Source organism: Schistocerca americana, chromosome 3 (genome assembly GCF_021461395.2).
Source record: "Schistocerca americana isolate TAMUIC-IGC-003095 chromosome 3, iqSchAmer2.1, whole genome shotgun sequence".
NCBI lineage: Eukaryota > Metazoa > Arthropoda > Insecta > Orthoptera > Acrididae > Schistocerca > Schistocerca americana.
In genome coordinates, this window is record NC_060121.1 from 737,090,976 (window position 1) to 737,112,476 (window position 21,501).

The 21,501-nt window shown below is 41.2% G+C and overlaps 2 protein-coding genes across 2 annotated transcripts in view; one reads left to right on the forward strand and one right to left on the reverse strand.

Annotated features, from left to right (window-relative positions):
* The window catches only part of LOC124606686 (pyridoxal phosphate homeostasis protein), a 95,472-nt gene extending 86,670 nt beyond the window's left edge, over nt 1-8,802 (reverse strand). The window contains exons 1-2 of the mRNA XM_047138705.1: nt 8,516-8,802; nt 8,295-8,438 (exon numbers count right to left, since the gene is read on the reverse strand). Coding sequence (XP_046994661.1) covers nt 8,295-8,438; nt 8,516-8,608 — 237 coding nt within the window. The 5' untranslated portion in view covers nt 8,609-8,802. The remainder of the gene's footprint in view (nt 1-8,294; nt 8,439-8,515) is intronic.
* Nucleotides 8,803-9,288: 486 nt separating this feature from the next.
* LOC124606685 (glycerol-3-phosphate acyltransferase 1, mitochondrial) overlaps nt 9,289-21,501 on the forward strand; it is a 420,439-nt gene continuing 408,226 nt past the window's right edge. The window contains exon 1 of the mRNA XM_047138701.1: nt 9,289-9,467. The gene's annotated coding sequence lies outside the window, so the exon portion shown is untranslated. The remainder of the gene's footprint in view (nt 9,468-21,501) is intronic.

Below are 21,501 nucleotides of genomic sequence, written 5' to 3' on the forward strand. Positions count from 1 at the left end.
ATCTGGCACTAACTTTTGTAACAAATATTCAAAGTTAACATGTTATTACCCGGCAAGCAAGTACTGTTGTCAGACTGCAATAGCAGTTCTGCATACACTAAGGTGTCAAATCTCCCAAAAATCACTGAGATTCATACTCTATTCAGTCACAGAAGTAATAAAATTCACTACAAACTTTTCATTTGGTATGTGTTAATGGGAAATACGGAAGCGTCCGATCCCACCCGTCTGCTTTGACCCACGACGTCACAAATATGGCGGAAACAAAAACAAACACACACACTTTCCACAAGAAGCCTAATGACACTAACAGGACAAGCGCGGGAAATGGGGTGTTTTGGGTGGGGGGCAAACTAAATATAAACAAATTTAGACGCCTTGCATAGCTACAACGTGTAAGTGAAGACAGCCATGCATGAATACCCACCCACCTCCCCTGCAACCCATAGAAGATGAAGATGCTTCAGTAGCTGATTAGTGTTTTTTGTCTTTAAAAAAAAAATTTCACGGGATAGAACGAACAGATCGGAAAGATAAATATAATAAACTAAAACAGAAATTCGAGGAAACAGATAATTAAAATAAGTAATAAGTGTTTTTAAATAATAAAAAAAAATCTCACGAGATAGAACGAACAGATCAGAAAAGTAAATAAAGTAAGATAAAACAGAACTGGAGACAGCCACACTCAAACCAAACTCCGCGCCGTCATGACGCCACACACGACAACACCCTTACGTCACGGGTCAAAGCCGACGCGTTGGATCGGTCGCTTCAGTCGACCCTGTTAATGTACTGCCTGCCTGTATGACACACGTCTGTGCGTTCATTTATTATCTCTGTTTTAACACCAACACCGCGAATTTCGAACTTACTTCTTCCAAAACTAAAAAGAGTAATCTTATGCTGGGTATTCACTGTTCTTTACAAAAGCTGTAAAAAGTAATATAAAACATATTTTCATACAAATGACACAACCAACAAACCCAATAATGAACACTGCATCTTCATCTACATACACTGAACCGCCAGAAAATTACAATCACCTATCTCACAGCCTGTATGTCCACCTTTGGCACGGATAACAATGGCAACGCGTCAAGGCATGGAAGCAAAGAGGCGATGGTATATCACTGGAGGGAGTTGGTATCACATCTGCACACCCAAGTCACCTAATTCCCCTACATTAGAGGCGGGGGGGGGGGGGGGGGGGGGGGGGGGGGGGGCTGGCGGCACAGGCAATGAGCTCTGACACCACATTCGATCCCATCCCAGATGTGTTCAATCGGGTTCAGATCTGGCAAGTTGAGGGGGCAGGACACCAATTGGAACTCGCCACTGTGTTCCTTAAAGCACTCCATCACACTCCTGGCCTTGTGATAAGGTGCATTATCTTGTTGAAAAAATGCCACTGCTACTGGGAAACATGATTGTCATGAAGGGGTGTACAATACTCCTTGGGCACGACGTTGCCCTGCACGAGCTCTGCTGGACCCATGGATGCCCAGCTGAATGTTCCCCAATGCATAATGTAGCCACCACCAGCTTGTCTGCATCACAAAGTACAGGTGTCAAGGAGCTGTTGCCCTGGAAGACAATGGATTCGCACTCTCCCATTGCCATGATGAAGATGGTATCAGGATTCATCAGGCATGCAACACACTGCCACTGTGTCAATGGTGGCAAGTCCATTCCAGTCATAGTTGCTGATATCATGGTGTTAAACACGGGCATGTGCATGGGTCGTCAGGTGCAGAGGCCCATTGTTAGGATGGTTCGGTGCACTGTGTGTTCAGACACATTTGTACTGTGCCCAGCATTAAAGTCTGGTGTTAGTTCCGGCACAGTTCACCGCCTGTTCTGTTTTACCAGTCTGCACAGCCCATGATGCCCAACACTTGCAATGAGGGCTGGCCACCCACCCCCACAATATCTGGACGTGGTTTCCCCTTGGTTTCGCCATGTGTTGAAGACACTCACTAGAGTGCTCCTCGAACACCTGACAAGTCGTGCAGTTTTCGAAATGCCCATGCTGAGTCTCCAGGCCATCACAATCTGCCCTCAGTCAAACTCAGATTGAGCGTCTTCCTCATTCTACACATGGACTGCAGGCTCACTGATACTACAAGCACCATGTGTGTGTGTCTGACTAGCAGTCATTCCTCTCTAAGTGACACTGCTATTGCCAGGATGGGTTTATATTGATATGTTCAGACTGATCAGTGTATGTAGCCTGCAAACCTGTTTATGGTTTATGGCAAGGGGAATCCGATACCATTCTCTTTCTCCTTTACTATAACACTCTTGAGTGATGCTTATTAAGAACAGCTGTTGGTATGCCATGATGTGAGCTCTAATCTCACTAATTTTCCCACATAGCTACTTCACAAGACTTAGGTGGCAGGAAGTAATATGTTTTCCTACCCATTTTGAATGTATGCTTTGCAAATTTTATCAGTAAATTTCTCTATCATACCGAAAACCCTTGTGTCTGCCTCTTGAGTTTGTTGAGCATCTCTGTAATGCATCAGTATTCACTAAACAATTCCAAGACAAAATGTGTTATTCTTTGGTGGATCTTCTACATCTGCTCTTTTATAGAAATAATTCTGTTGTAGAAACCCAATCTGGCAAAGGTCCAAAACTTATGAGCAATGAGTCTCACAAATGTTTTGTAAGCCACTTCTTTTGTGGACGAATTACACTTCCTAGGTCTACACGAATGTTCGATCTAAGTCGTCAGATTTGGCCAGTGATGTAATGTTACCTCCTTACATGAACCATGGACCTTGCCGTTGGTGGGGAGGCTTGCATGCCTCAGCGATACAGATAGCCGTACCGCAGGTACAACCACAATGGAGGGGTATCTGTTGAGAGGCCAGACAAACGTGTGGTTCCTGAAGAGGGGCAGCAGCCTTTTCAGTAGCTGCAAGGGCAACAGTCTGGATGATTGACTGATCTGGCCTTGTAACAATAACCAAAACGGCCTTGCTGTGCTGGTACTGCGAACGGCTGAAAGCAAGGGGAAACTACGGCTGTAATTTTTCCCGAGGGCATGCAGCTTTACTGTATGATTAAATGGTGATGGCGTCCTCTTGGGTAAAATATTCTGGAGGTAAAATAGTCCCCCATTCGGATCTCCGGGCGGGGACTACTCAAGAGAATGTCGTTATCAGGAGAAAGGAAACTGGCGTTCTACGGATCGGAGCGTGGAATGTCAGATCCCTTAATCGGGCAGGTAGGTTAGAAAATTTAAAAAGGGAAATGGATAGGTTAAAGTTAGATATTGTGGGAATTAGTGAAGTTCGGTGGCAGGAGGAACAAGACTTCTGGTCAGGTGACTACAGGGTTATAAACACAAAGTCAAATAGGGGTAATGCAGGAGTAGGTTTAATAATGAATAGGAAAATAGGAATGCGGATAAGCTACTACAAACAGCATAGTGAACGCATTATTGTGGCCAAGATAGATACGAAGCCCACACCTACTACAGTAGTACAAGTTTATATGCCAACTAGCTCTGAAGATGACGAAGAAATTGAAGAAATGTATGATGAAATAAAAGAAATTATTCAGATAGTGAAGGGAGACGAGAATTTAATAGTCATGGGTGACTGGAATTCGAGTGTAGGAAAAGGGAGAGAAGGAAACGTAGTAGGTGAATATGGATTGGGGCTAAGAAATGAAAGAGGAAGCCACCTTATAGAATTTGCATAGAGCACAACTTAATCATAGCTAACACTTGGTTTAAGAATCATGATAGAAGGTTGTATACATGGAAGAACCCTGGAGATACTAAAAGGTATCAGATAGATTATATAATGATAAGACAGAGATTTAGGAACCAGGTTTTAAATTGTAAGACATTTCCAGGGGCAGATGTGGACTGACCACAATCTATTGACCTGTAGATTAAAACTGAAGAAACTGCAAAAAGGTGGGAATGTAAGGAGATGGGACCTGGATAAACTGAAAGAACCAGATGTTGTACAGAGCTTCAGGGAGAGCATAAGGGAACAATTGAAAGGAATGGGGGAAAGAAATACAGTAGAAGAAGAATGGGTAGCTCTGAGGGATGAAGTGGTGAAGGCAGCAGACGATCAAGTAGGTAAAAAGAAGAGGGTTAGTAGAAATCCTTGGGTAACAGAAGATATATTGAATTTAATTGATGAAAGGAGAAAATATAAAAATGCAGTAAATGAAGCAGGCAAAAAGGAATACAAACGTCTCAAAAATGAGATTGACAGGAAGTGCAAAATGGCTAAGCAGGGATGGCTAGAGGACAAATGTAAGGATGTAGAGGCTTATCTCACTAGGGGTAGGATAGATACTGCCTACAGGAAAATTAAAGAGACCTTTGTAGATGATAGAACCACATGTATGAACATCAAGAGCTCTGATGGAAACCCAGTTCTAAGCAAAGAAGGGAACGCAGAAAGGTGGAAGGAGTATATAGAGGGTCTATACAAGGGCGATGCACTTGAGGACAATATTATGGAAATGGAAGAGGATGTAGATGAAGATGAAATGGGAGATACGATACTGCGTGAAGAGTTTGACAGAGCACTGAAGGACCAGAGTCAAAACAAGGCCCCCGGAGTAGACAACATTCCATTGGAACTACTGACGGCCTTGGGAGAGCCAGTCCTGACAAAACTCTACCATCTGGTGAGCAAGATGTATGAAACAGGCGAAATACCCTCAGACTTCAAGAAGAATATAATAATTCCAATCCCAAAGAAAGCAGGTGTTGACAGATGTGAAAATTACCGAACAAATCAGTTTAATGAGCCACAGCTGCAAAGTACTAACACGAATTCTTTACAGACGAATGGAAAAACTAGTAGAAGCCGACCTCGGGGAAGATCAGTTTGGATTCCGTAGAAATACTGGAACACGTGAGGCAATACTGACCTTACGACTTATCTTAGAAGAAAGATTAAGGAAAGGCAAACCCACGTTTCTAGCATTTGTAGACTTAGAGAAAGTTTTGACAATGTTGACTGGAATACTCTCTTTCAAATTCTAAAGGTGGCAGGGGTAAAATACAGGGAGCAAAAGGCTATTTACAACTTTTACAGAAACCAGATGGCAGTTATAAGAGTTGAGGGACATGAAAGGGAAGCAGTAGTTGGGAAGGGAGTAAGACAGGGTTGTAGCCTCTCCCCGATGTTATTCAATCTCTATGTTGAGCAAGCAGTAAAGGAAACAAAAGAAAAATTTGGAGTAGGTATTAAAATCCATGGAGAAGAAATAAAAACTTTGAGGTTCGCCGATGACATTGTAATTCTGTCAGAGACAGCAAAGGACTTGGAAGAGCAGTTGAACGGAATGGATGGTGTCTTGAAGGGAGGATATAAGATGAACATCAACAAAAGCAAAACGAGGATAATGGAATGTAGTCGAGTTAAGTCGGGTGATGCTGAGGGTATTAGATTAGGAAATGAGACACTTAAAGTAGTAAAGGAGTTTTGCTATTTGGGGAGCAAAATAACTGATGATGGATGCAGTAGAGAGGATATAAAATGTAGACTGGCAATGGCAAGGAAAGCGCGTTTCTGAAGAAGAGAAATTTGTTAACACCGAGTATAGATTTAAGTGTCAGGAAGTTATTTTTGAAAGTATTTGTATGGAGTGTAGCCATGTATGGAAGTGAAACATGGACGGTAAATAGTTTGGACAAGAAGAGAATAGAAGCTTTTGAAATGTGGTGCTACAGAAGAATGCTGAAGATTAGATGGGTAGATCACATAACTAATGAGGAAGTATTGAATAGAATTGGGGAGAAGAGAAGTTTGTGGCACAACTTGACCAGAAGAAGGGATCGGTTGGTAGGACATGTTCTGAGGCATCAAGGGATCACCAATTTAGTATTGGAGGGCAGCGTGGAGGGTAAAAATCATAGGGGGAGACCAAGAGATGAATACACTAAGCAGATTCAGAAGGATGTAGGTTGCAGTAGGTACAGGGAGATGATGAAGCTTGCAATGGATAGAGTAGCATGGAGAGCTGCATCAAACCAGTCTCAGGACTGAAGACCACAACAACAACAACAACAACAACAACATGTAATGTTAATGGCTGCTGTCTTGGCACTTTTCCGTACATATATTCACAGTTTTGTTGTTAGTTAGCAAAGCCTACAAACACAAAGGGGGGAGTGGGGAAGGGAAGAAACTAGTTGTGACAGATTGATCTATTGCTTAACCCAAAGCATGGGTTAGGTTGGTAGATGACAATCTGGTTGTGAAGCCAACAAATGTGGGGTTAAAAAAACTAGTAAAAACTGTTTATGGTGGCAGACTGATCTGTTAGTTTGAAATAATTGTCAAAAACATCATGTTACAGTCTCCATAATGCTTGCGGCATTTGTCGGATGTTTCCCATGTCACTGGTCAAAGCTGACAACTTATCTCCTTAACATTCTTCCAATGAAACTAAGCCTGGCTTCAAATTCTTCATTGAATTAGTTTTATGTGAGCAACACATATTGGGTTACTCTGGAAATTTATTGCTAGGTATCTTACAATTGTTACTGCTTCCACTAGGTTATTTTATTTGTTCGTATGGCTCACATGCAGTTTAAAATTACAGGCATATAACATTAGTAATACTATTTGTAACAGGAATAGGAAAATACAAAGCAACATATAAAAACTAACTAAATGTCAACGTCTAGGTTCCTAATCCAGATAGGGGCCATATCATCAGCTTTCATGAGGTTGCTCCAACTCCCCTGGTAGGAATGCAAGGGGCATTAATGTGCTTTATTGTCTGGTTCAGAGACCCACAGTCACAAATCAGAGACTCTGTAGCATCCCATCTGTAAAGAGTCTGCACATCGTACATCCCCAGTGCAAGCTCTGTTCAATTTGATCCACAGATTCCTGTTGAGTTCTGTGCCAACAGTAACACCGTTACGCTTTCAGAACAATGCTCTTCAGGATTTTCAAGCTGCCAGCTCTGGTCCCACAGATCTCTCACCCTGGTATTTCTGGCACCTAGCTGTTCTGCTTACTGCAATGGTGGGTTGCTTGAATGGAGTCTATTTTGTTGTAAACTTGATGTCTTCCTGTATGGGTAATTCCAGGTTCTCCTGCAGCTTGTGGTATTCCCTAATCAAGGCATAACTTCTGCAGATTGCGGGTGGATTGATGTTGCTCAGCAGAGGAAGCCCAATAAATCTGTGTTGGCCGGACTGCCCCAGTTACAACCGAGGTTGAAATTCAACAGTAAGGCACCTCTTTGCCCCGTTAGATGTGATGTCATATTTATTTACTGCACGTTCAGACTCAATTGGCAGTTCCTGCACCAATAATGGTTTATTTACATCGCAAACATGCTTTGCAAACCCCAATGAAATGCACAGCAGATGGTAGTTCCCACTGTAACAGTTGCTAGGGCTTCTTCCCATTCCTTTCACTTCATGGATCTCGGAAAGAATAATAATTTAAATTTCACTGTGTGCACTCTAATTAATCTAATCTTGTCTGATAATTCCTAAAGGAGTCATAGGCTGCGGGTCCTTGTACATTTAAAGTTGGATCTAGAAAATTTCTAACTAGACTTTCACATAATGATGTGTGTCTATCTTCAAGTGTGTGCCAATCCAGTTATTTCAGCACCCCTGTTATGCTCTATTTCAGCATTTCCATGGGCCAAGCAAACTTTTAACCATTTGTGTACATTCAAGGGCCCCTTGGGTCCTGTATGGTAAGGGGGGCACACACTTACGCAATATTATAAGATGGATCACAGGAGTGTTCGGTAAGCCATCTCCTTTGCAGACTGACTTCATTTCCCTAGTATTCTACAAAAGAACCGTAGTCTGCTACTTGCTTTACTTCTAACTGAACCTACATTATTGTGCCACTCCATATCCCTACAAACTGACACATCCAGAATTCAATATAAGTACTGCTAAATACTCTAATGAATGCTGAAGGATTTTTATTGAACTTCTTCAAGCTGACAGGTGAGATTCGACATGGATAGTCTTGTTCTCACTTATCTCAACCACACAATTACCAACACTATCACAGAATTTATCTGTGTCACACACTGCACTATAATAGTGTCAAAAACGGAAAAAAGGTGGATGAGGGGTGGGAGCACTAATCGCATATTAGAAAATGAGTAGTGGTTGGGGGGGGGGGGGGGGGGGTTTAGGCGCATACTAACTAATAAAGAGTTAAAAAATTTAAGGTACAGTAGGTAATCCTGTGCATAAACTGGATATGGATACTGCAACAGTAACCTATTATTTTAAAATTGTTTGTTTATTCAGTACTTACATCAGGATCATTCCCCTTTTCAATCAATTCTTGTACATAATTCTCTCCAAAATGACGTTGGCCATTTTCGTAAGCTGCTATTACCAATTCCTTCGGCTTAGTCTTGCTGACAGCCACTAATCTTGGTTCGTGGGTTCTGTACTCCTACGAAATTTGATGTACTTTACAAAACATTATGATACGTGATACAAGCCAAAACAGTAATTCTGCATCGTACTTACTGGTGGTCTACGTTCAGCTGCGGCTCTGACTTTATTAAGGATCACACCCAAGTTCTTGGCAATATCTAGTTCTCCCATTACTGTGCGTATCATTGGAAATTCTAGAACACTACCATACGTTGCATGTATAGAACGGTACAAATCCAGAAAAAAAAAAAAAATTATCTCTGCGAGACGATACCACGTGATTTTTTCCCCACTGTCTTTAATACCTAAACGCTGTTAATAGATACATGTCGCTGCTCTACTCGTTGATGAAAATTGCTCGAATCATCTAGTACAAGTACCCACATCCTTACTGCCACAGAAGATTCATGAAAGTGAGTGGTGGCATCCCAGCATCTGCACCCTTCTTGAAACCTAGGTAAAGAACTGTCGGTATAAAACCAATATGGAAAATACACTTTGCTGTATCAATGATAATTGTTAAACGTTTTTTTGTTTCTGGATTCATTTTAACCATTTTAACTTTTTAACTTAATATGTGTGCCCTACACGCTGTTTCACACTTGCTGTCTCACACACACACGGACACGGCAAACCAATATTACTGTGGTCAGTGGTGTGGTGTGTACGCCCCTTACAGTACTACCACATTTTCCAAAGATATGTAAACGTATTACTCATAATTACTGTCGTTTAAAGCAAGTACTCTGCTTGCGTACTCTGGGCTATGTTCACCGAAAAGGGTATTTTAAGCACCCGCAGAAAGTTTTTTTACACAAAGTATAAAAAAAACGCTATAAAAAATTCAATTCATAGATGCTACTTTAATACTATCACGTGGTAGACAAATGATAATAGTAAGATCATATAGCGGGAAAAGTGATTTAATTGTTGTTATGATTCTAGCTGTAAATCGACGGCTATTTTTAGAGTATAAAGAATAGAAAGAAAGAAGAATTGGAGAATACGCTTGCTTTTAGCATCGTATGTGATTTAAGTGTTTTCGGTAAGCTGTCATTTTTTACCACTATTACACAACTGGAATGAAAATTTAGATTTTTCTCTTATTCATGACATTTAGTAATCTCCTTGGCAAGTGTTGCAAAGTTGTGAGCACTCCTATAGAATTTGAGATTTTAAAAATGTGTTTAATGCGAGCATGCCAATGTGAGTTTATTCTCCATCAAGTATATGCCATGTAACAGTGATGTAGACCTATTTGATTGTCTTAAAAACCTTTCAGCTTGATGCACTTTCATTATATGTTTATAACGTTTCGCGTTGTTAAGATTCTGCAATGACAGGACTTGTTAAAACATCAGAATCTGAATTTTATATCGGAGGAGATAGATATAAGCCTCTCTCTCGCTCTCTGTTTTGTGTGTGTGTGTGTGTGTGTGTGTGTGTGTGTGTGTATATAGAAAAACTATGGACGGAAATTGTTGGTGGCACAAATGTAATAGAAGGGCTGATGGCAATAGTCTGACAGTACTTGCCCACATGGGCAGAAATGCCATCAATGGCAGTGTGATATCATGCACAATTGAGTATTTTAGATCGACTTTGTGTTTTATGAGGAGCACTTAAAGCTGAGGATGGGGAGAGTAGTTGGCGGATGGTTGTTTCCAAATTTCATGTAAATATTCAGAATACAATGGATTATATTACGTATCTGTAAGATCCCCTGATGTTGAATTCATCCAGTCTTCTAGTCACTCAGGAGAGTGATTTTTGTGGTAGTAAAAGAATCAATATAGACTAGTTCCATGAATAGTTGCTACCATGTTACACGTGTTTGGATGAAAACAGTTTTTGTGCAGAGAAGACCAAAGCAAGATCAGCAATTAAAGAGAGCAGGCAGGAGACTTTTATCAATGACAGAGTTTGTAAATACCTGATGTCAATCTGGGAGACAGACATGACATTGACAATAGACTGAAAGACATCAGTGTTTAATCTCATGTGTGACGGATATCCTCCTTGAATCTTTAAATTTGACCAAGGCCCCTACCTCCTGAGTATTTCTCACCTTGTTTTATTATTGTTGGTCCAGCTGGTGTCTATTACATTTTTACCCATCTCACTTTTACTAGGCCTATTACAAATCACCTGGCTAGAAGGTTTTGTTCATTCCGTAAGGGGACTGGTCTGTGAATACCAGGGGAAATCTTGAGAAAATTGTCAGTTTTCTAATCAGCATAATTCAAAGAATGAGATTTGTAAGCACATAACGCTTACCATCGTTTAAGGCATCTTTTGGGAACATTTTTATATATGAACCTCAGCTTTAGCTGTTCCACCTCTTCTAATTGTATTTTTTTGGTGCAAGTGAAATAGACCATGCTAATTATTTATGCACATCATAGGTACACGTTACTGAAAATACAAAGTAGAAAGTTTATTTTTTTCTTGTAAGTTCTTTGCCATACTATCTACAAAGCAGAGTGTTGAAAAAATAGTACTGTATTAATAGTGGTACAAAAAAAATTGTAAGTATGATTATCAAAAATTTTGGAAATTAATTCTGGGTTTTTCCTTCAAAAAACATTTTATTTTCAAAGTTAAGTCACAAGAGTAGTCTACTTTTTAATCATGCATGTTTTAAGACAGTATACAGAATTTCAGCCGTCTGTCTTTTATAGTATTTAGCCAAAGTGTACCAGAACATGAAATAATTTAACTTTCGGGAAATTCAAGTTAAAGTTAAGACTTGTGTTTGTTATTAAACTTGCATGCAACTAATGCATCCCAGTTCCATATTCATCTTGTTCCCTGTGTTTTTCTTCCTCCCTTCTCTTTTTCACACTTCTTACTCTTGTTTCTTTGGTGGCTTTCAACAATGATTTTTCTGCTTCAAAGAATCTCCTTCAGTCAATGGCTATTGGAGCTCTATGCATATTTAGTCCACCAGGCACTCCCATCAGTTCCATAACATTAAGCCTTTATATTGCACCATCATTGAAACATGGAACAGCATCTAGCACTCCTATTTTCAGAGTATTTTGTCCTATTAGAACAGTTTTTGGTACCCGTTCCCATATACAGTTGTTGAAACTTCATTTGGATTTTGAGTCCTACCATGTAAACATTTCTCTGATAACATTGTGTCACCAAGATCCCTATTTGTAGGTTTTATAACTTCCATTATAGCAGATGGCAAAGAATGTTTATGGTTGTAGGTCTCACCTTGAGTAACAGCCCTCTGGTAGCCACCCCATGAATCACTGCCAGGTGAGCAGAGTGCATGACAGGGTTGTCATCTGTGGAGGATTTATGAAAGAACGTAGCCCATACTGCCTTTTTCATTCTCTCAAGGTCATTTTTGTTTTGTCTTACGGCTTGTCCATAATAATACTGCAAACTGTCTATTTCGTCATCTGTAAGCTGACCATACCCACAAATTCACCTACCATCAGCTAATTTATTTCCTTTCAAATTCCTCTTCAGGTTCCTCAGTCTTGTACCTAACCTTTTCTAGACATGTCCAACACATGACATTTCTTCGATTTTTGTGTCAGCATAAGGTTTGGATTCACAAACTTTTTGGTACCCTTTTGAGTCTCCATCTCCTAGGTAAGATTTACACATAACACCATATTTCTCTATTGACCTGCGAATTATCTTCACAACACCTTCAGATTCCATCCTTCCACTATAACCACTAAAATTAATCAAACATTTATGATTTTCATTTTCACTAATACAGCCATGACAGTACTTTGTAATACATTCCACATGAATAACTTTACCATTGTACAAGGAGGTCGCAGCCACTACACCATTTAGGGAACTGTGGCCTCTTCAGTGCCAGGATGCATCCAGGGCTGCAGACATATGTGTATTGCTGTCATTCATGTCTACACTTTCCTGAACAGCATTTATTATACTATCATTTGTTACTTCTTCTAAAGTCTGTAGAATAATTTCATCGAGCCTGTCAGACGTTGTAGGGGCAGGTAAGTCCATAGGAGCACAGAAAATTTGTGCACTTCTGTACCCCTTTGCCTATATACCTCATAGCATAAGCAAGTTTAATATTTGTGTTATACACTGTCTGCTTAGTTATGCCACATGTATAACCACATTCGCTTAAATCACAAAAATTACAAACAATTCTTAATTTTGATGCGCCTCTTCTAGTATGTATCTCCTCAACTACCTTCACACCACCAAGTTTTATTTATTAGTTCAGGTAGAGCAGAGAGTTAAACAATAACACAACATGAATCAATAGTTGGTGTCTCTATGTTATCAGCCTTAATACTGCCCAGCCCATTGTCCAAATATTTCAGTTAGCTTCGAAGCACTTCGCATAGTTGAAGCTGATTCAAGTGTTGTATCACGTTGTACTTCAGTATTAGCAGAGTTAATCCGTTTGGTGAACTGTTTTCCATAAAATTTATGTTGTTCAACACTGAACTTCTTAATTCTTCCCATTGCTTTATAGTGCAATAAGAAACTGCCGCACACAATTACTTCACTGGAAACAAAATATTCATGCAAACAATGACTAAACTCTCCGTATAAACAAAAGATAAGCAAATGTAAAGGTTTTGCAGGTTAGCCAAATAAGGGACTAAAAAGTCTTAAAAACGAGACCAATGAGAGCAAAACTTCGGTATCAACAGAGCTGACTGTGACTCATGTGGATGGCTTGGTGCGTGCAGCCATTTTTAAATTCCTCTGATTTTGCTAATTTCTGCGGTCCATTTTCCTGGAAGTAAATTTTTTTCTCGTCCAGAAAACTACAAAAAAAATTTTAAGACCAAAATTAAAAAATCGATTTTTTGACAGTCATTCATGTACAAGTCCCCTTAACTGTGTGTATCCAGATCTGGGTTGGTGAGGGGTCAGGTGCAGGTGGCGTTTCTCTTGTCACAGACAAGCCCTGGGAGAACCCTTGTCTGCTCTGACCTACATATTGACCTGGCCCATATGCTTTTCCTTTCCCTTAAATTATTTCTCATCTCTAGCATCAGTATTGCTTTCAGTGCCTCAGTTTTATCTCTCCTATGTAATTACATAATTCAATCAAATTACATTCAAATGTCACTAATTCCAGATGTACTGCCTCTTGACTAAGGTGTTGATGACATTACTGTTTAGCCCTTGTTACACACCCCCCCCCCCCCTTTCCCACCCTCTTCATCCACCTGAGGACCACTAAGCTTGATCATCAATGGAAGCAATTATAAGCCATTGCTGCTTCTTCTGAGTGCTGGAATAACTGGGTTGTCTTACTCATTTTGTGAGGTTTTCAGTTATGATTTCAATCCAATTTTGATGCTTCCTTGCAGAACTCTTTATCAGGTACTTTATTTTTAGCTACTATCAAGTACATCTGTACAGGCTGAATGTCTGTAGTAAAGGCACCAGTTATATGTGATATAATTAAGCCTGATCTTTCTTTATACTGCTCATCTTCAGCTGTACCACAGTTATTTCAGCTACATGGTAGAATCAACAGTGGAGAAATAGGCATAGTATACAGATTTTCTCATTTTATTTTTACTTTAAGTATCAGACACTTGTTGTTGTTGTGGTCTTCAGTCCTGAGACTGGCTTGATGCAGCTCTCCATGCTACTCTATCCTGTGCAAGCTTCTTCATCTCCCAGTACCTACTGCAACCTACATCCTTCTGAATCTGCTTAGTGTATTCATCTCTTGGTCTCCCTCTACGATTTTTACCATCCACGCTTCCATCCATCACTAAATTGGTGATCCCTTGATGCCGCAGAACATGTCCTACTAACAAATCCCTTCTTCTAGTCAAGTTGTGCCACAAATTTCTCTTCTCCCCAATTCTATTCAATACCTCCTCATTAGTTATGTGATCTACCCATCTAATCTTCAGCATTGTTCTGTAGCACCACATTTTGAAAGCTTCTATTCTCTTCTTGTCCAAACTATTTATTGTCCACGTTTCACTTCCATACAAGGCTACAATCCATACAAATACTTTCAGAAACGACTTCCTGACACTTAAATCTATACTCGATGTTAACAAATTTCTCTTCTTCAGAAACACTTTCCATGCCATTGCCAGTCTACATTTTATATCCTCCCTACTTCGACTATCATCAGTTATTTTGCTCCCCAAATCGATTACATTCCATTATCCTCGTTTTGCTTTTGTTGATGTTCATCTTATATCCTCCTTTCAAGACACTGTCCATTCCGTTCAACTGCTCTTCCAAGTCCTTCGCTGTCTCTGATAGAATTACAACGTCATCGGCGAACTCAAAGTTTTTATTTCTTCTCCATGGATTTTAATACCTACTCCGAATTTTTCTTTTGTTTCCTTCACTGCTTGCTCACTATACAGATTGAATAACATTGGAGAGAGGCTACAACCCTGTCTCACTCCCTTCTGAACCACTGCTTCCCTTCATGCCCCTCAACTCTTATAACTGCCATCTGGTTTCTGTACAAATTGTAAATAGCCTTTCGCTCTCTGTATTTTACCCCTGCCACCTTTAGAATTTGAAAGAGAGTATTCCAGTCAACATTGTCAAAAGCTTTCTCTAAGTCTACAAATGCTAGAAACATAGGTTTGCCTTTCCTTAATATTTCTTCAAGGATAAGTCATAAGGTCAGTATTGCCTCATGTGTTCCAATTTTTCTATGGAATCCAAACTTATCTTCCCCGAGGCCGACTTCTACCAGTTTTTCCATGTCAGACACTTATTTTTTTTAAAAAACAAATACTGCATGATCACAGACCTTGCTATCAACAAACAGTTATCGAAATCTGTATTCTGCAAGCCGCTGTGAATTGCATGACACAATGTACATCATGTTGTACCAGTTATTAGGGCTTATTTCCGTTCCATTTGGAATACAGGGAGAATGTTCACTTAAATGTCTCCCTGTGAGTTGTAATTAGTCTAAAATCATCCTTGCGATCCGTGTGGGAAGGATTTGAAGGGAGCTAGTAATACATTCCAACTCAAAAGTAGGGTTTAGAAACTTTCTAAGTTAAGCAGTTTTTCATGGGATAGCTTGCATGTCTATATTGAAGCATCTGCCGGTTTGTTTCTTTCAGCATCTTTGTGAGAGTCTCCCTTGGGTGAATAAAATATGTGACCATTCGCATTGCCGTTCTTTGTATCCGTTCATTGTGTCCTGTTAGAGCAAAACCAAAGATTGTAGTACCATCTGTCGACTCTGACTGTGACATCATCAAGATTGTAGAGACCTATATGTGAACAACATACCGAGCATGACATCACTTACTACAACTGCAAAATATTTCATTACACCAGTGCATTTAAACTAACTGGACAATCACGGGAATGAATGGTTTTGGTTGGGGACACTTTAAATATGTGACAATTCCAATAATGAAGACATACCAAAAATAATATGAACGTAAAAATCAAGCAAATGAAATCTGCAGCAGTCCACACAACCAAACTAAAAATACCAAATTGGTATGGAAATTTCGCTTGGTACTTATAGCTCCTTTGAAGCCCGTGTTGTTACAAACTCATACACAACTCTAGAAGTGTTGCTGCAAATCTCACTTCACCAGTATAGCTCATAGGAAGTCTGTGATACCACAAACCCATGCATGACTCCAAAACCCAGTGCTGCAAATATCACTTGACCTATACAGCCCAAATGAAATCCACAATATCACTAAACCAAAACTCACTCGCATAACTAAAACTGAAAATGTAACATAATTAACTATAACAAACTAATATTCACAATACCTACATGTTAGATTGGATATTTGGGCATTTTATGGAGAAACATTCTCTAGGAACATATATTTTTAATTACAGAAAATCTAGCATAGACACCTAAGAATACATATAATAGGCTGAGAGGTCTATCAACATTAACTCACTACCCACACACGTAACAGATATTTAGTTCGCCAAATCACAACACTACCAATCACTATACAACACTTTTACTGAACACTGACAACTCAAACCAGAAATTAAAAAAAAATCTTGCATCACCACCAATAACAATAAACACACAATTATAAAAATAACACACACCATACATACTAAAAATCAAATAAAACCCCAAAAAATATTTACAAACCAAAGCCACCAACACACAAATCTAGGCTGGTGGCACACACCCATTTGTGCTCACAACCTAAAAATCAAAACCCATACCTCCCAAACCTAAGCCTCCTAAACACCAATCCCTCCAATGCAAGTTAATACCCATACTAAACCCATTACCCAAACAAAAACAAAAAATAACAAAATTCACACTTTATGTAACAAATAGTAGAAACTTAAAACGAAAAAAGCCTCCTCTACCATCCCTACTTCTCAAACCTACACCACCTTTCCACAACCCCCCCCCCCCCCCCCCAAAAAAAAAAAAAAAAAAAAAAAAAAAAAAAAAAAAAAATTCCCAAAAACCTATTCAGATAACAACCCAAGTCATATGCACTTTCCCAATAACCCTGAATAAGCACTTAAATTGACAATATTTACCCCTCTGTGTCACAAACAAAACCTCTCCGTTGTGTTTGAATGAGCCCCAGTAAAATGCTCATATCCCCTGTTCCCAAAATCCCCATATGAAGAAAATGCATCCAAAACTATTACAGAATCCTCCTCAAGGAGCTCCTCAGTCAAACCTAGGAAAGCCCATTTTGTCACAGTCTCTCCACCACCAGAAAAAGTCTGAACACCCAGGCCCTGAAACAATAGTCTCTCCCTCCCCTCGCTCCCCCCCTCCTCCAACCTTCCTGAAAAATGCCACTACCATACAATTCTCAAACCAGGAACCACTCCAGATAGACTGCCACACATTATTCAAGCAATAACACCACATATGTTGGTCACAGACCTGAGACGCAGCAACTTTGGCCGATTTCGTATCATTTCCACAAATGTGACATCTCACATACTTGGCAGTGAGATCATATATCCAAAGGAATCTATTTGTACACTTGTGTGCCAAATCCATAACTGACAAAAAATGAAACAAAAAATTAAATATCCAACTATAAGCTAAACATAGCGCTACCAATTCCAAACACTAGCACAAATCCATAACTCCCAATGTCAAAGTAGCAGACCGGCATAAACTCTTACATTATTGATCTCACATGTGAAAATCCAAACGTCAAATGACTCACTAACATAACTAACACACAACGTCAAAACGTAAACATCCAACACTACAGAGTGCCACTATGTACATTAAAATACCGTCTACAAACTTGCTCTGATTCAGACATGTCATACTGCCGTGATGTCACACAGCACAACTAAGCCAAGGCTTAAAGCAGACAGGGGTACCGCGAGTTTCGGTTGGCCTCCTGTTAGTTCGATTTGGTATGGGTCCCACACACTTGAGCGATATTCAAGCCTACGTCACACTAGTGTTTGGTATGCAGTCGCCTTTGTAGACTGATTGTATTTCCCTAGTTTTCTACCAATGACCCATAGTCTGCCCCCTGACTGACTTACAACTGAGCCTGTTTGATCATTTCACGCCATATTGCTAAAGATTATTACACCCAGGTATTTGTATGAATTTGCTGATTCCAATTGTGACTCACTAATAATGCATGTTTTGTTTTGTTTTGTTTTGTGAAGTGCACTGTTTTACATTTCAGAACCTCTAAACCAAGTTGCCAAACTTTGCACCACTTTTAAATTTCAAGATCTGACTGAATATTTACTCAGCATCTTTCACACAACACTTCATTATACACGGTCCAGTCACATTAATGCGACCAACACCTACATTCGATGTCAACATGCAATAACCACTGACAGATGGCAGACGCAGATGTGGTGGGGTGGTATATAAAGCATGTTGGGGGGGAAACAGGAAACAGTGTAGTCTTTGTTGTAATGCGGGAATGGAGCTATTTATCTGACATGCCCACAGGGGCATGATCATTGGCTTTCGGGCGAGGGGTGTCACAATATCGAAATGGCTAAGTTTGTAAACTGCTTATGTGCCGCGGTGCTTAAAGTATACCATGCATCGCAAAATTGTCTATCTAAAACTGGTGCTGAGGCAGCTGTGGTGCATCACAGGCCATAGATGATGGGAGTGAATGATTGCTGTGAAGATGGGTACGAGCAAATAGACATGAAACTGTTGAGCAACTGACCAGCCAGGTGACCAAGGGAGTGCTAAAAGTGTCTCCTCAGTGACCGTTCAGTGAATGTTGCCGTGTGTGGGCCTCCGAATCAGGTGTTGGGTTCATTCATCCGTGTGGTCTGCTGTTAATCGGTGTTGAAGACTGGAATTTGCACACCAGTACTGTAACTGGATCTCCACTGAGTGGCAGAAGGTGGTCTTTCAGATGAACCATGTTTATGCTCCATGGGACTGATGGCTGTTGGTGTGTATGGTGTGAAACTTCTCAAAGCAAACATCCTGCTACCAGGGGGTCATGTTATGGTCTGAGGAATGTTTTCATGACATTTCCTGGGTGATCTCGTCTTTCTGAAAGGCACAGTGGATCAATAAAAGCAAGCACCTGTCCTTCGGGACCATGTCTGCCCTTACATGCAGTTCGTTTTTCCTTGGCATGATGGCTATTACCAGTGGGACAATGCAACATGTAACACAGCTCACAGTGTACAGGTGTTGTTCAAGAAAGCAACAGGACGAATTTATGGTACTTGCCTGACCAGAGTATAGATTTAAGTGTCAGGAAGTCATTTCTGAAAGTATTTGTATGGAGTGTAGCCATGTATGGAACTGAAACATGGATGATAAATAGTTTAGACAAGAAGAGAATAGAAGCTTCTGAAATGTGGTGCTACAGAAGAATGCTGAAGATTAGATGGGTAGATCACATAACTAATGAGGAGGTATTGAATAGAATTGGGGAGAAGAGAAATTTGTGGCACAACTTGACTAGAAGAAGGGATCAGTTGGTAGGGAGGGCATATTCTGAGGCATCAAGGAATCACCAATTTAGTATTGGAGGGCAGTGTGGACAACAAACAGAGTGACCACTGTTATAACCTTTAATCACCAATAATTGTGTGGATATTCAAACACACTCACCTAGAAACAATAGCTGGTTACATGATAACAACTCACAGAACACAGCATGTTGTTATCAATGGAGAGACGTCTACAGACGTTAAAGTAACCTCTGGTGTGCCACAGAGGAGTATTATGGGACCATTGCTTTTCACAATATATATAAATGACCTAGTAGATAGTGTCGAAAGTTCCATGCGGCTTTTCGCGGATGATGCTGTAGTATACAGAGAAGTTGCAGCATTAGAAAATTGTAGCGAAATGCAGGAAGATCTGCAGCGGATGAGTATGCGTGCGGAACGATTTGAAGTGGAATGATCATATAAAATTAATTGTTGGTAAGGCGGGTACCAGGTTGAGATTCATTGGGAGAGTGCTTAGAAAATGTAGTCCATCAACAAAGGAGGTGGCTTACAAAACACTCATTCAACCTATACTTGAGTATTGCTCATCAGTGTGGGATCCGTACCAGATCGCGTTGACGGAGGAGATAGAGAAGATCCAAAGAAGAGCGGCGCGTTTCGTCACAGGGTTATTTGGTAACCGTGATAGCGTTACGGAGATGTTTAATAAACTCAAGTGGCAGACTCTGCAAGAGAGGCGCTCTGCATCGCGGTGTAGCTTGCTCGCCAGGTTTTGAGAGGGTGCGTTTCTGGATGAGGTATCGAATATATTGCTTCCCCCTACTTATACATTCCAAGGAGATCACGAATGTAAAATTAGAGAGATCAGAGCACGCACGGAGGCTTTCAGACAGTCGTTCTTACCGCGAACCATACGCGATTGGAACAGGAAAGGGAGGTAATGACAGTGGCACGTAAAGTGCCCTCGGCCACACACCGTTGGGTGGCTTGCGGAGTATAAATGTAGATGTAGATGTAGTATCTCTTATTCGACTGCCGTGCCGTGACGTGCGGCCGGCGCCGTTCGTAGCTAGGTGGCGCTCCCGCGCTCAGCCGAGTTGCGGAGCGCCTCTATCGCCGTTTGCGCGTACTGTCGTGGCGGCACTGTAAATGTCGTGGCACTTTCACAACACTTTTCCCGCCTTGAAAAAAAAAACACTCACTTCCTTGGAGACATGGACAGTGCGGAGACATGCATGGCCTCTTGTTAGGCCCCGAGAAGATCCCGCGGAGAGACACGAGAGTATGGTCGAAAATGTCCAGGATGGAAGCTCGTGCATGGAACGTGCCTCCTGGACGAGATGATGGGTGAAAACTCCAGAGCAGCATCCATAGGTGTCATGGACCTGGGGGTGTGCTCCAGTGAGATGGGTCCCGGAGAAGGCGGCGTCGCGACTGGGGCCGGTTCCGGGGTACTCGGAAGCGGTAGCGACGTCTGCTGCAGCAACACGTATGGTAGATTGGCAGCAGCGACAGGACTGGCGTCTCGGGCTGGTGGAGGCGAAGGAAGGGGCGGTGGCACCAGCGTGGCCACCACTCGTGGGCGCATCTGGTCTTAATGGCGAACAACCATGCCATCGTCCGTACGTATTTCAGAAAGCCGGCGGCCGCGGAGAGCCTTGACCGCCCCTGGAATCCATTTAGGGCGAGATCCATACCCTCGTGCCCACACATCGGCGCCCACCAAGTAGTTTCACGCACTAGGGGACACAGCGCAAGGCCTGACAGGGTGAAGCAGGTGCAGTAGAGTGCGCAGTTGGTGGCCATGCAAGAGTTCAGCAGGGCTTCGATCACCCAGAGGCGTGAATCGATAAGAACTCAGAAATTGCAGCAGAGCGTCATCTGTGGAAAAATCACTAAGGAATTTTTTCATCTGGCTTTTGAAAGTGCGGACAAGGCGCTCGACCTCCCCATTCGATTCTGGATGGAAGGGCGGTGCTGTAACATGATGAATCCCTTGTCCAGTACAAAAATCACGGAAGGCCTGTGAAGAGAACTGAGGGCCATTGTCCGTGACGATTGTGGATGGAAGACCTTCTAGCGCAGATTTTGGACAAAGCCAGCGTCGTCGCCGCAGTGGTGGGCGATGGACATCGAACAACAAATGGAAACTTCGAGAAGGCGTCAATCAACAGTAGCCA